Source organism: Peromyscus leucopus, chromosome 3 (genome assembly GCF_004664715.2).
Source record: "Peromyscus leucopus breed LL Stock chromosome 3, UCI_PerLeu_2.1, whole genome shotgun sequence".
In the NCBI taxonomy this organism is placed as follows: domain Eukaryota; kingdom Metazoa; phylum Chordata; class Mammalia; order Rodentia; family Cricetidae; genus Peromyscus; species Peromyscus leucopus.
In genome coordinates, this window is record NC_051065.1 from 37470656 (window position 1) to 37486658 (window position 16003).

A 16003-nucleotide genomic window follows, 5' to 3' on the forward strand; every position below is an offset into this window, starting at 1 on the left:
AGAGAGATACAGAACTGTAAAAACCTCAGAACAAAATGCAACACAACTACCATGACCACTAGGTATGAGTTTTTCATAAAAATACAGCATGGTTGGCGAGGTAGCTCAGAATGGTGAAGAATCAGTATGGTGAAGGCACTTGCAGCCAAGTCTGATGACCTGAGTTCAATCCCTGGGACCCTCAAAGCAGAAGAATAGAACTAACTCCAGCCATTTGGCCTTTGACTACACACAGCATCCTGTGATAAATAAATAAATATATTTTTAAGCAGTTGTAAGTAGAAAAGCAAGTGCTAGCAATGCAGCTGCACAAGGCTCTGATTTGTCCCCAGCCCCTCAAAACAAAATTAGAGACAGAAAAATGAGCAATAAAGCAATGATAACATAAGGGTACAGTAAGAATAGAGCCGTCCTCATCTGTTGTGGACCGTCATAATAGAACCCCACACACTGGATTATTTTAATAAACAGGCGAATTTTAGAATGTCTAGGGTCCCCTGTAATTCCAACTGTCTAAACTTGCATTATAATCAACATAACAAGCAGAATAGTATATATTATAGTATAGTATATATGTGTGTGTGTGCGCACGCGTGCGTGCGTGCATGCGTGTGTGTGTGTGTGTGTGTGTGTGTGTGTGTGTGTGTGTGTGTGTGTGTCTTTAAAGAAAGACTTCTTAGATACTGAAATTATCATGACTAAATTAAAATTTTTAGTATAAGCACTGGGAGATAAAACCCAAATGAATTCTCACATAGAACAAAAACGAAACAGGATGTATGAGAGAAATGCTCAAGAACTGCAGACTAATTCAGGAGGCCTATATCTAATCAAGAGTTCTGGAAAAAGAGACCAGAGAAACCTGGGAATTAGGGAAGACAATGAGTGTTCCTGAGTTCCTAACGGCATCCCAGGTCCTCATGCCAGCCACATGAAGTGCACTACAGCAGACTTCAGAACACACAAGGTATAGGGACAGTGGTTATTAAGCATCTTCCCATGCCCCCAAAGGAAGACAAGTGCATTAAATTTAAGGAACAAAAAACTCAAATGAGGCTCAGTACAGTCATTTCTCAGTATCCATGGCAACTGTTTCCAGATACCTGTGCTATCCAACCCCACAGATACTCGAGTCATTTATGTTAAAAGGGATGGCCTCCATGCATTTTCCCACATGCTTCAAATCATGTCTAGATTACTTATAATTCATAAATCAATGAATGCTGAAGTTATATAAAAGCTGGGATTTAATTTAGAACAAGATAAAACACATAATGATAAAAACAAATCTGCTTGTATTCAGTACACATATAGCCTTTATTTTTCAAAGCTTTGATCCATGGTTGGTTGAATACATGCAGAACCCAGATAGAGCAGACTAACTATAGCAACACTGGAGGCCAAATTAGAGAGAGGCCTGAAAATTTCTGAGGAAAGCTGGCTTTTAGTCTAGAACTAATGTAGTTTTCTAAGATATGATTCTTTCAAATATAATGACATTTTCCAACGTTAATTGAATAAATCACTTTTCTCTCTTGCATGGTTCCTTAGAACACTGTTGTAGAATTTGCTCTAAAATTCACTACTACTAGGGCTCCATGCTCAGGACCTCATCTATCATAATTACCTAGCAAAGCCCCATCCACACACCATTAAACAGGTGAATTTGGGAGCTGAGTCTCCTACCCAGGAACTTAAGGGAATACATTTAAACTACAGCAATACTATACCTCATATATGGGTTTTTATGATTGTGTCATTGTGCTGTTATTATTGTTTTTGTTGCTGTTGAGGATACGATAACTTGCATTTCTGCTTTTTTGGAAAGATGTTCTTTTTCTTTCTTTCCTTTTTTTTAATGTTTTGAGACAGGTTTCTCTGTGTAGCCCTGGCTGTCCTGGAACTTACTCTGTAGACCAGGCTGGCCTCAAATTCACAGAAATCTGTCTGCCTTCTGAGTATTGGGATTGAATGTGTGCACCACCACTGCCCAGCAAAAAAGAAATTCTTTCTTTTTCCTCTTTTTTATTTTTTTTAATTAAGGAATTTTTTATTCATTTTACATACCCACCATAGATCCCCCTCTCTTCCCTCCTCCCACACCTCCAATTTCTGCCCCAACCCATCCCCCATTCCCTCCCATGGGGAGTCACCAGAGCCTGGTACATTCAGTAGAGGCAGGTCCAAGCCCCTCACCCTGCATCAAGACTGTGTGAGGTGTCTCACCATAGGTAGTGGGCTCCAAAGAGCCAGCTCATGCACCAGGGATGCATCCTGATCCTACTGCCAGGGGGCCCGTAAGTAGATCAAGCTACATAACTGTCTCGCTCATGCAGACAGAGGGCCTAGTCCAGTCCCATGGAGGCTCCACAGCTGTTGGTCTAAATTTCATGAGTTCTCACTAGTTTGGTTTGGTTGTCTCTGTAAGTTTCCTTATCATGATCTTGATGCCCTTGCTCATAGAATCCCTCTTCCTTCTCTTTGACTGGACTCCTGGAGCTTGGCCTGGTGCTTGGCGGTGGATCTCTGAATAAATTCTTAATATCAAAATTTGTCTATATTTTCCATCATTACCATATGAGCTTACTACTTGGTTAGCAAGTCTTACTAAAAGTTATAGCTTTAGTCACTGAAACTACTTGAACTGAACAGCACAGAATGACAACTTCTACCCCTAGACTTGAAAGACAGGGTTGTCAGTTTTACTGAATGATGAAAATGTCTATATTTTTTCTGTGACTTTAAGTAAAAGTGTAAAAATTATGAATAAAATTGATATTTGGATCAGTAGCACCAAATTTTCTATTGCCACCTTTAGACCAAAACAATTGTAAAAGGATGTCCCATCTACCTAGGATTTAGTGAAGTAATTTATATGGATATTCAGAGAAACAGTGAATATATCTGTAGAAGAAAAAGTACCTGTTTTTCCATTCTCTGTGTCTGGTTACCCATGCCTCATCAACCTACAGACTTGAAGATCATGTCTATATAGAAGTTTTCTTGGTTCATAACACCATAATATCTGGACATACTGTCAGACTCTAAAGATATAGGATCAAAGAACACATAAGCTTCTTGAAATACATATTGCTTTCATGTGGTTTATACTAGCCTACATAAATAGAATTACAGAGGAACATCTGCTCTGTAGAAGATCAGTAGTGAGTGACTTGTTATGTAAGAAGAATTTTCACAATGAGATAAGAAAGGTAAGATCATAGGCTTGTTATATCGTTATATAACGAATAAAGGATTAACTTTTTAGGGGGTCAGAGCTCTGGATATCATATCTAGAGCTGTATGCATGCCACATGTATACTCTACTACTGAATTCTACCCCTAAACCCAAGAATATATTTATCAGAAACTAATTGAACTACCTTTTCTGGTGATATTCATCAGAACAATAAATGAAACCAGAAAAGGGTTTTGCTCTTTTCTTCGCACTCACCTTTCTGGTGATTTTTCTTGGTTCCTGTACCATATTTTCAATTATATATTCTATTGCAGATGGTAAAAGTGGTGGTGTTGCAAAGAAGAAATACACTACAGACATAGCTATAGAAGATCGATTATACAATTCTCAGAGCCAATGCAACATGAAATGTCAGGTCCTTGCTCAAAAATGCCTGAGTATCCAGATGGTAACAGCAGACCTTTAAACCAGCTACCAGGCTCTCTGAGTGTGGGGACCTGGGTGATGGCACAGGTCACACACTCATGGAATCAACTGTCTATAGCCCATCAGAACTTTCCAAACACCCAAACCATTTCAAACCAGTTTTATGACCTAAGCTAGAACAGCCATGCCATGGTTTCTTACCATTTCTAATGCAATGACATTGCTTTCTATTAACAATTTATTTTCAGTACTTAGCTGAACTCTTAGATGAACTCTTTTAATTGATGAAAATAAATGCACTAATGGTAACATATGCCTAAGGAATGTTTCTCTCTAGCCATATAATTAATATTTTCTATAGGATCCTTTTTACCCATGGAAGCTGGAGTTCTGTTGGGGTCCCACATTGCCAGTGATGGGCATTCTTCCCATTCCCCTGTATGATCATTTGCCCATGACCAACTCCAGGGTAACTAAACCATTCAGCCACAACAGAATGAATTATGAGTGCTGAGAAATAATACAGTCCTTAAAACGCCAGCTGTTCCATTTGGGATTATGCAAACTGGTTGGCTATGAATTTCAGGGAAGATGTTTTCATTTTTAGAAAGCTGAATTTCAGACTTCTAGAAGAAAACAGGACACATGGGCAAATTTTTCTTAATTTTAATATTAAAAATGTTTTAATTAAAAAATATTTTCCCCTGTTTTTCAATCCCCTTCTGACCAAGAAAAGAATTCTTTCAAAGGACATTGACCACTCTTCAGGAGAGGACACCTGACTGGATGAGCTTGTCATAAGAGAATATTCTTTTCAGGGCTTCTAGAAAGAAGAAATGGGATGTGGGGAAGGGGAACACTGGGCTCAAGTTTCTGGAGACAGGAAAATCTATCAGGAGTCTTCACATGCTCAGCCTCCATCATCTCAGGCACCTCAGACAGGGGAGTGGGCAGAGCACCTCTCCCGCCCCCTCATCCTGGAATTGATGGGCTCCGACCTTCTGCCCCCAGGAGCTTTTCTCTAGAGCATCTTCCACTTACTGTGGGACCCTTGTGCTACCTCTTCCCCAGGCAACCTGTCTTTTCTTCACTGCTCTGAGTCCACACTTGGACCTAGTACTTCACCCCCTCTTTCCCCTTACTGCACCCCACTTCACAGTGAGTTTGCTATGTATTAATTGTTTTAAATATTTTATGCTTCTTTCTGTTCTCCCCAATATGACTAAATTTCTTGAGGGCAAATCCAGGTGTTGTTATGTTTTCTTCCCCCACAGAGCCTAGCATCGTGCCTGTTACTTGGAAAATGCTATGCAGACATGTGTTGGTTGGTTGAGCTCTCCTTTCTTTTCACAGCTTAGTGAAAGAAAAATGAAAGGAATAATTCAATATTTAAAAAAAATTATGTCAGGCCATAGATTCCTTAGCTTCTTCAGGCTAAGTTTAACCTTCGCTAATTAGTAGAATTGTGAAGTAATGACAGCTTTTGGTATTGATTGCCTTTGAAGTATTTATGTTTATTACACCCATTTTAGAACTATCTCTCCTCTTGTAAATTTGACATGATTGATGCAAAATCTACTTCTGCTATAGAAGGCTGTCCTCCATATATAAGGCCACTTTGTGGGACTTGCTAACAAGGAGATAATTAAATGTAAACACCAGTGGCAAGCTTCCCTTTCTCTGGGGTGAAAAATACCTAAGTAATGTGTAATGAAAATACTGAAATAGTGACAAAGGGCAAGGATCTAATAGTCTCTTCTCCCAGGATTCCAGCAAAGGAAGGAAAATAGCTGAGCGTTGTGGTGCATGCCTATAATCCCAGCACTCTGCAAGTGAAGTGAGGGGGAGGCTTGTGAGGTCAGCCTGGGATGCAGAGATTCAAACCAACTGGGAAAGCACAGCAAAACCTTGTCTCAAACAAATGAGTGAATAAATGCATTTTAATTATACAAAAACCAATAAGCAGGCAAGTTCTACAAGGTGGTCACAATACCATCTTCATGGAAGCTGACCTAAGGCAGCACTCAGCTGATTCATCGGCTGACTCAGTCCACTTCCATGAAGGATCTGTGAAAGCCTGAGTTGGCCATACAGAGACCCAGTAAGGAGCCCACGCAGAGAAAAAGGAACAGCATTGTCTCCTGTGGTGCTGCTGCTGGAGACGGATCTGGGCCTTTAGAACTCACTATGGAGAGAACCTAGGCCAAGAGACTTTTTTCCGAATATTTCTAAGAAAAATGTGGTATCTGGGCATTGGCAAAACAGGTGACTCATCTCTGGGAAAGTACAAATTGTATTGCAAAGAAATTGGTATGAGATGAATAATTAAGCAGGAAATATGCATTTCTTTCTCTATAATTTGGGGTTTTCAATTAAAATTCCTATCTAGTGACATATCATCTCATTCCCAAATCTATGTCCAAAGCCAAATGATGCACTGTGACTTCCCCCAATATCTGTGCATCCTAAGCACACCATGGCAGGAAGGCCGATCCAAATACTTGATTCATGTTGCCTCTGACAGATGATGTCTGCAAGGCATGCATCTAAACAGGCTGCACTCCAGCGGCTACCTTAGTCATCAGTTCTCACAGAATTAACGAGTACCATTCATCCCAATAGTAGAAACCTAGGTCAGGGCCTCTTCCTTGCTCTGTAATTCCATTAGCACCACACAGAAGGTAGGGGGTGGGGTACATAAGCTCTGCAGACCTTATCTCCGAGCAATGGGACTATGTCTTGTTCCCAGAGAGAATCCTCTTTGGAAGCACCCTTGTCAAAAATTTGTTGTGCATCAGAATGTACTTGCATATGTAGCGGAAATGCCAATAAAGAAAAAGTGAGGCTGCTTCAAATGCCAAGAGTCTCCAATGCTGGTTGTATTAAAGCAGATGCCAACAGAACCTTATCGGGGCTTCTGATAACTGAGCACATGTTGAAGTGTTCATTTTGGGTTTTATGTAAAGCATTCTGTCATTCTGGGTGGCTAACATAGAATTTGTTTCCATTTCATTTTTATTGCAACATTATTCTAACTACTGAAAGAAAGTTAAAATGCCATGTTCATCTTGAGATTTCAGGCAGCATGCTTTCAACAGTCAGACAAGTCATTCCCCTGTCCCTTGTGGAACAAGCACTTCCAGATCCCACAGATCCATCAGAAAGGAACCAGCCCAAGGTTTGATGCCACAGGCAAGGATTCCGGGGTTGGATTGACGTAGCATGTTTTCTTAATAGAAAAATGTGCTTGATTACTGTGCTGGAAGGATTTGAAAAAGAGCTTCGAATGGCACTTGGAAATGAATAATAACCTTGGGTTGTTTGTTTTCGTTGTTGTTGAGTACACAAAATTGTGGGGAGGAGACAGTATTTGAAACCTTTGGGATTTTATGCCCAGTAAATCCAGATGACACAGTGCAGTGGAGGAGAGGACAGAGGCGCAAAAAGTCAAAGCAGAAAACCAGCTGTCCAAGCACCATTTGTTAGTGTTTGCAGTAGATTTTTAAATCTCATTCCAAATGTCAGTGTTTCTCAGACACGCCCCCAAATTTCTTCAAGCAAAGAAATAGCACAGTGATGTGAAGTCCTAACTAAGCAGGATCTAAGGGGTATCCAATTTTCCTTCCCCTCTTTTTCTCCTGCCGTACCTCAGCTGCATCAAAGCATCCCGTCATCAAAGCATCCCCAGTGCCTGGCTCCCACCCTTCCCTGCATCTGCACTGCACATGCACTGTTTGTGAATCCTGGCTTAGAGACAGGGTACAGTCCCAAATAAAAGCACCAGGCTGACGCTCAAAGTGAGTTGTAGGCTAGAGGTTGAACATCAGGCAAAGCCAAGAGGTAGAGTGGTGGGTTCTCCAAGAGCTCTGATGACTGGACTCTGGGTCACTGGGGCTCTGAGCCCTGTTTGCCCTTTGTGACCTTGAACAAATTACTAACTGACATCTGCTTTCTATCCATTTCTTCCACAGCACACTCATCATGGTATCAGTTACTTTATAGGACTTAAAGGTTACATTTGTGCATTTTAATATAAATACAACTACATCTATAAATAACTTGTTTATTAAATATTAAATTTTAATGTTCATGTTATGTAAATAAATGTTAAATAGAAATTAAATTTAAATGTTAAATAAATAGGTATCATTTAACAAAGTGCTTGTCTCATGTTAGTAAATACTCAAAAGAAGTAGAAGGAATTGTTACTAGCCCTCAATAAATCCAAAAGTAGATAGCCAAAGGATCCATGCTATGTTGATTTCCCTTTGCATAATAAACTATTAGCTCCAAGCTGGTGTTTTCAACAAATATGTGCAATGATTTTGATGGTAAATCAGAGAAAGGCAGACATGCCTCATCCAGTGTCAATCTAATCCCTGAAACACATCTATTTTTTCTTAAATGAAGTTGTTTCCCATGTGATGCTTGAAGGATGGTACTCTTTACATCCCCTTAGGTTTCATGTTTATAAGTTATCCCATACAGAAAAAAGCTAAGTTGGCGCGCGCGCGCGCGCACACACACACACACACACACACACACACACACACACACACACTTATGTAAGAAAGATTTGAAAGGAAATAGTAATAAAAAGAATGATAGTTAATACTTTGAGATTATCTCTTAAGGTTCAGGTACTGTTCTACTAGCCACCTACACATGATGGGTCATCTAGTTCTAAGACTACCATGAGGTTGGTGACATTATTATCCCAAGAATAGTTGGAAAAGGTTAAGAGATCTTAGCCAACTTCCCAAAGATCACAGGAAAGATAACAGTGTCCACATTTATGGGCAGGAAAGCCAAACTATTTATAGATCATTCCAAGAAATATTGAGCGTGGAAAGGAGAAAACAGAGAAGCAAAAAAACCTCTCCCCTAATTATACTTGAAAACCAAACCAAAAAATCTTCCAATATCTACATTTTTTTACATTTATTCCTTTTAGTACGTGTATGGTGTGTGTGTGTGTGTGTGTGTGTGTGTGTGTGTGTGTGTGTGTGTGTGTGTAAGTGCAGGAGTACCGCAGTGTACCATGGAGATCTGAGGACAACTCCGCAGAGTCAGATCTCTCTTGCTGCCTTGTGAGATCTGGCGATTAAACTCCAGTCATCAGTCCGGGCAAGGACCTCTACCTGATGAGCCACCTCACTGCTGCCCACATTATTAGCTTTTGAATCAGTAATTGTTCTTATTACATTTCTGCCAAGAAATACAGTCTATGACTCTAAAATGGTCATTAGTACACTCTAAATAGCACTCTCTTAATTAAACACATTAGTGCTTATGGTAAACAAAAATGAGTTGGGGCTCAAACATGATGAGTTTCACTTCAGGGACACAAACATGGCTAATATTTTTCCATGCTATCTATAACCTTCCACAGTAGAATAGTGAGCAAGGTCTTAGTTCATTAACTCACTAATTGTCCTTTCTCTCCATGGTTATTAGTTGATAATCCACCCTTCACTGTAACACATGTGCCAAATTGAGAGCTCAAGGTGTCGACATCCTTAGAGAATCTGAACAGTGGGTGTGTCTACCTCTGTTTCTGCACACTAGCTCAGTACCTGATCCATTAGCAGGTTTTTAGATTACAAGTTCTTTGAAGGGACACATGAGACACTGTGCACTATTGAGATCTGAGCCCAGACACAGCAACCTTGGTATGTAGTCCACCATTTACACTAAATGTCAGTAATCCTGCTGGAAAAATATGCATCCCCACGTATCTGGCTCTTCTCAAACATATAAAGATTAAAGTAAAATGTGTTCATTTTTTAAAGAATTACATAAAAGTTATACCAACTCTAAAACTTTTACAATATTTTAATATCTCAACAGTTGGAGTATATCTTCTGGTTAATGAGCATAATTATTTAAGGGGCAGGTTTCTATTTTTTCTTTCTTATGACCCTTAAAATTGTATCTTTGCCACTAATGGCATCTTGGATTGATAAAATCCATTGGACACATAACATTGGTGTGTTCTCAGGGCCACCTTGTGAAGTGGAAAGGAAAGGATGATAGAAAACTTGCTGCCCTTAAACTAAATCTTATCAGACTTGAGGTAAGTTCTGTGGCTTGGACAGGTAGCTGCTCCCCGGATCAGTGGATATTTAAGGATTTCCCCTCTTTCCTTCTGTCAATAAGATGGAGATACATATTAAGTTCCTGTCATTTATTGTAACTTCCTAAGGCTGTACCACTATCTCTCAAGTTTGAGCTTTTTGCACACTTTTCTACACCTGTGGTTCTCAAACACTGATATGTACTGGACTCTCCCAAGAAGCTGTTTTAGAAATCCATGGTTCATGTTTCCTGACTAGACATTCAGATTCTTATTTTGGGGAAGGCTCAGAGAGCTTATATTTGATCCTCAGATGAGTTTAATACACCTTAAAATTTGAGCACCTCTGCTCTTTGGGTTTAGAATTGGCCTGTCACTGCAAAGGACTTGAATTAAGGAACTGTGGTCTCAGTAGAATGCACAGAACCACATTTATTAGAAATGGTTGTTGTGTGAAAAGGCAAAAACATTGGCAAAGGAAAGAATTCTGGCATTGCATTGCTTGTCTTAGGTGGGACTGGAAGATAGAACATATACTGGTGATGTCCCTGATACCTATTTCTGTTGGGGTTTTTTTAGCTGTGCCCCATAAAATCGGACGCATCATTGATGGGAGTCCTGCAGATCGCTGTGCAAAACTAAAAGTGGGAGACCGGATCTTAGCAGTCAACGGCCAGTCTATCATCAGCATGCCTCACGCTGACATCGTGAAGCTCATCAAGGATGCGGGTCTTAGTGTCACCCTTCGCATCATTCCTCAGGAGGGTGAGTGCCTGAGGTGGCCTTTAGAGGGACAGTCAGACCACAGATTCACCCAGGGCTCTTCAGCCTGCTCACCCAGCTTCTGGAGTCCACCAGCTGACACCAGGTGCTGTCTGAGTGTCAGAGGTTGACGCCGTTTCCACTTTGTCCCAAACTCACACTCAGCAGCTTCATTAGAAAGGAACCGTCCTGCAGGCTCAGCGGTAGGAATCCCAAGACAGGGCTGCCAGAGTCCTGGGGTCTCAGGCATACTAGTTTTATGGAGATTTAAAGCCAGCACTCACTGAACCCAGCAGGTAGCAATACAAACCTGAAAGAAAAAAAAAAAAGACAGAGGAGAAGATGCTTGCTCATGTTAATAATTAATCTCTAGAAAAGCCTTCAAAGTCAGATTGATTTTGAAACACCTGGGGAAGATTTGGTTTTGCAGTCCAAAGAGAGCTCATTTAACAAATGTTACATCTGATAAGAATGTAAAATTAACACTTAGCCTTTCAAATTTCTCTGTACAATTTCTCCAACCCTAACACCCAAAGGTTTCAGAACAGTAATCAACCCACACTCACAACTGAGGCCCATCTACATTCTTTTACGATTTCCATGCACAGCAGACTGGTTGCTGGGTTGTAGCTTCTGCTTCATCAATGGAACTGAAGAAGTTCATCTTTGGAACGCACTGATGAGTAACCATTGGTCCCCTCCAGGGGTTGATGGAGCCCACTGATGAGTAGCCACGGGTCCCCTCCAGGGGCTCTTGGGCTTCCTTTGCATTCTTTATTTGACTCAGCTGCCTCTTACCCATTCCACGTAGACTGTCTGATATGTGGACACTAAATGGCAGAGTAGCCAGTCACCTAACTTTAATTATGAAACAGAAGCTCCTAACTAGGGAGATTTGGGACCCTTAGGGAATATCTGGTACTGTCTAGAGACAATTTTGACTGTCATGATTGGGGCGGGGATATGACTGTCATCTAGTGAATAGAGGTCAGAGATGCTTCTAACCATCCTATAATGCTCAGGATAGTGCCCCACAGTAAAGAATTATCTGACCCAAATGTGAAGAGTGTAAAGTTGATCCCTAATAAAAACAGGGGTGATATTAAGACATTTGGACTATAATAGAAGACAGAAAAGTGGTTTATATCAAAATGCAAATAGGCTACCTCCCTTTGTTACCTAACTACAAAAATAGACAGACAGACAGACAGACAGATAGACCAATGATAAGAGCCATGCTTTTAGTATGTTGTCTGAAGGCACCAGTCTGTATAAGACAGTCAATGGAAATGAAGTATAAGCAGAACTGTCTTCTATAGACCGGGCATGGGCATGCTTCTCTGCCCTCCCAGTCTGAAGTGTTGGTCCTGCCTTTACTCTAACATTGGAGGTCATATCCACTGAAATTTTATGTTGTTAAGGTAAGAAAAAAACCAAGAAGCAGATTTTGAATAGTCTCATGAATCTCCTATGTGTGGAGTTCTTTACTCTCCCTGGAGAAATGTAGGCACTTAATATGGCTGGCTAGGGGCCAGGGAAGAGGTGGTAACAGAGTCTCAGTTCCCACAGCTAGCCTCCTGTCCACATGTTGGAAGCCTTGGGCAGACTGTGGTGGCACACACCCCACCACTCAGCTCCTTGGCAGGTGGAGTAAAGACCGCCTTTCCAGGATCAGCAGGGCTATAGCGTGAGGCTGTGTCTAAAGCAAAGGAAGAGAGATCTCTTAAACAGCCGAAAGGTGTTGGCTAGAACATTTTCTCTCAGCAACATTGGAATAGTTATAGATATCAGAATATTTTATGCTTGTTCCTTTGAGTAATTTACCCATAGTTTTAGTACATTGTTCCTACTTTGGTTTGTTTGCTTCTGTGACCTTTCCTCCCACAAAATGACAAGACTTTTCATAACTTTACTCAGTAATGATTGTGATTAATGAAAGAATACTCCTTCCAGGAATGGTGTGAACCTTGGTAAGTTTAACCTGCTAGCGAAAGGCCCAGCAGAAACTGAAATGACCAAGGCCTGGAATCACACAAGGAGGGATGAGTTCCAACCTCTGTTTACTTCTTGCTCCTGATCAGATGCCAACCTGACCACATCTGTTGCCTTGGTTCCCATCAGAGCTCAACAGCCCGGCATCGGCACCCAGCTCAGAGAAACAAAGTCCCATGGCCCAGCAGCACAGCCCTCTGGCCCAGCAGAGCCCTCTGGCCCAGCCAAGCCCAGCTACCCCCAACAGCCCTGTTGCCCAGCCAGCTCCTCCTCAACCTCTTCAGCTACAAGGACATGAAAACAGGTAATGTTTCCTCTGACTTTTCTGAGTCTGAGAGGTGATACGGGAATGTATGGGGACAGTTCACAGCAGTGAGAGAGATTTTCATACAGCTCAACTTACTATGTGTAGTTTTATATGGTTTCAGCAGGGAGGAGATTAATATATTGTTTCATTAGTAAATATAACTCAACGTCTGCCCTGCGCAGTAGAGATGCTCCTCTGCAGGAATGCTGAGCCATCACAGATTACTTTGTGTTAACTGGCTAAGAGCGTTAAGGAGCTTCTAGAATGAGAAGGGTCCTCTGGCAGGAGAGAAACCCAAACATGAAGGACAGAGCAAGGTCAGGGTTGTTGTGAAATAGGGTATGGAAGAGCTAGAGATAAGTCCAGTGAGGGTGAGGCCAACCCCGAAGCTCTGGTAAGCATATTCAAAGTCCTCGCGTTTGTCCTAATAGAGCGGGGAGTTGCTATAGGTTTCAGGCTGGCAAGTGACACCTCTGGATTCTCTTTACTAAAACTGTCACTTGTCCCTCTGCAGAGCAGACTGATGGCTGACAGGATAAAACAGATTAAGAATGGAAAGATGGCTGCAGAAAAGCATTGAGCCATAAACATGGTACTTTGAAGCTCAATGGCAGTGTGGAGGGGAGGGGAAGCAGAGAACTCCTAGCCAATCACAACTGTCCACACTTTCGGCTAATTGAGTGAGAACTTTACACTGTCCTCTCTACAATCTAATGAGCTATCCATTCCATACATGGGACCTCCTGAACTAATAATGAGACTAGAAGACAGGAATGTCCTATAAAAATGTCTTATTGTGAGTTGTGTGTAACAGAGAGCCCAGCTTGGGTTGATCCATTTAAGAAATAAAGAAGGATGTGTTCCCGTATGTTTTTCTTCCTCCAACAGGAGAAAGGCAGAACATACCTGAATGCAAATGCCTCCTTAGCCTATGATTCCAGCATTTCCTGAACGGCTACTCCCATGCCCATGCCATGTCCGTGAAGATGGAGTAAGACTGGTTTTCAGAACTCCCTGGCTCCATCCTTCACACCTTCTCAGAACAATGATTTCCCTTGAACCACATTCCCATAAAACCCATTCTGCTATGGTTTTCCCATATGCTTTCATGGAAAGTGAGTGCCTGGCTGTCCTTAGCTGCTTATGTTTTTAATATATGCTAGGGAAGAGAAGCCCCATTGAGCAAATGATGCAGAGATAAGAAACTGACAGCTCCTAAGAAGAGTAAGTTCTGGTTGCCTCAGTCCTGAGCCCAGCTGAGCTTGCTTGCACCAGTGTCATCTGGACAGACGGCACTGGCTTTCCCAGGCTCCATGCCAGGCTGGAGGGAAGACTCAGCGCACTTTCATTCCTCAGCTGTCTCACACTCCTGCTCTTGGCTTTGCCACTGTAGTTAATCTGGTCGTCCTTCTTGTTTCCGAGTGCAGCTACCCTGGATTTGAGTCTTACTTCTAGCCTTGGGCAGGTAATCTCACCTCTACCAGCTAGTTAACTCCCCTGTGCACTGGCCATCATCTCTCCAGAAAAGATTCTCTCACTGTGAAGAGCAAAGCACGAGAGGACGAGGAGTGGGGGGTTCCAACTCCTCCTAGCTTATCACTAGGTCTTCCGTCTCCCTGACATGGAAGCAATGGTCTTTGCAAATACTTCTCCCATGACCACAAAATGAAGTATTTCTGTATATGAAGTTAGCATGTTTACATGATTCAAATGTTTACAAACCACAACAAATTTACCTCAGTCACGTGAACAGCCTGAGAAGCAGCCACTCCAGTCTCAGAGCCTTTTACAGGCCTGTGCTTGGGTTCCCTGGCTTACATTTTTATTGTTACCAGTGATTCATTTATGTTTGAACAAAAAATTCAATGATTACCAGAAATCAGAAACGTTTTCATGGTCTCCTCCAAAGACGGCCATGGTGTCAGGCAGCAGCATCTCTAACCTGTTTCTAGATTAGGCTGGAGTGCTGCCAAGTCGGTTCCCATAGTTCTTCTGAACAAGGCATGCCCACCTGCATGTCAGAGTGAGCCATTTCCCAGGCAAGAATGGGAAAACTGCAATGGCAGTCTTCTTAAATATTTCTATTTTGCAAAGTAGAATAAGTGATATTGATTTCCAAGAGCATTGGAAAATGTATGCAATCTCATTTACTCACAGGTTAACTTCCTACGCTACCCTATGCACTCAGGAATCACAAAATAATTCTAAAGTGATCATAAGTAAAAGCAAGAAGGATCTCTTGAATATATTCCAAAACTAAGCGTAAAGAACAGAGTTCGCCAACAAGGGTAATTGATGTTTGCCATTGAAAATGACAAGGCCTGTGGAAGAGCATTGGAAAACGTATTTGTTCACCCCCTGGAACCCTAGATACTCAAGACTGGACATGATTCTTTTTTCTTTTTCCTTCCTCTTTTTTTAAATTTTATGTGCCCTGGTGTTTGGCCTGTATGTGTGAGGGCATCAGATCCCCTGGGACTACAGTTACAGACAACTGAGAGCTGCCATATGGGTGCTGGGAATTGAACCAAGGTCCCCTGGGAGAACAGCCAGTGCTTTTAACCACTAAGCCATCTCTCCAGACCTGAAGTGGTTTTTTAAGATTTATTTATTTATATATTTTATGTATATGAATACTTTGACTGCATGTACATCTGCACACCAAAAGATGGCCTCAGACAACTGTGAGCTGCCATGTGGGTTCTGGGAATTGAACTCAGGACCCTTGGAAGAGCAACCAGTGCTCTTAACCATGGAGCCATCTCTCCAGTCCCAAAATGATTCATTTTTTTTTAAGTTTAGTTAAAATATAAATATTTCATTTCTCCCTTCCTCTTTCCTGCCTCTCCCATCTCCAGCTCCTCCCCCAAAGTGTGGGCCTCCTTCTCTTCACCATTACTGTTACACACACACAAAGAAGTCAACACGTGAATATAGCCTGCTGAGATCCTGCTGAGACAGAAGGATGCCCTTCCTCTCTGCAGGGTTAAGTAACAAACATACCCTACTCAGAGCGGGGATTGAAACCACTCAGTAACCCCTCCCAAGAAGCCCAAGTGAACAAACACATCCACTGTTCTGCAATTCCCGTGTGCCCGCCCCAAGCGCTGGGTTATAGTAGTGGTAACTGCTAGGCTGACTTTTTGTTTTGATATTTGCTAGTAATCAGCATCAGACCACAAACAAGTAAAGACGCCATCTTCTATGTGAAATTCTACACACGTTGAGCCTTTTTTGTGTG

At 41.7% G+C, this 16003-nt stretch overlaps 1 protein-coding gene across 12 annotated transcripts in view; it reads left to right on the forward strand.

Moving 5' to 3' along the window:
- Positions 1–16003, forward strand: part of Magi2 (membrane associated guanylate kinase, WW and PDZ domain containing 2) — a 1425274-nt gene that overhangs the window by 1309883 nt on the left and 99388 nt on the right. For 11 of the 12 annotated variants that reach the window (XM_037204343.1, XM_037204334.1, XM_037204333.1 and 8 more), the window contains 2 exons: positions 10281–10466; positions 12585–12759. In XM_037204343.1, the coding sequence (XP_037060238.1) occupies positions 10281–10466; positions 12585–12759 (361 nt within the window). The remainder of the gene's footprint in view (positions 1–10280; positions 10467–12584; positions 12760–16003) is intronic. The other variant, XM_037204339.1, reaches the window with a different exon arrangement.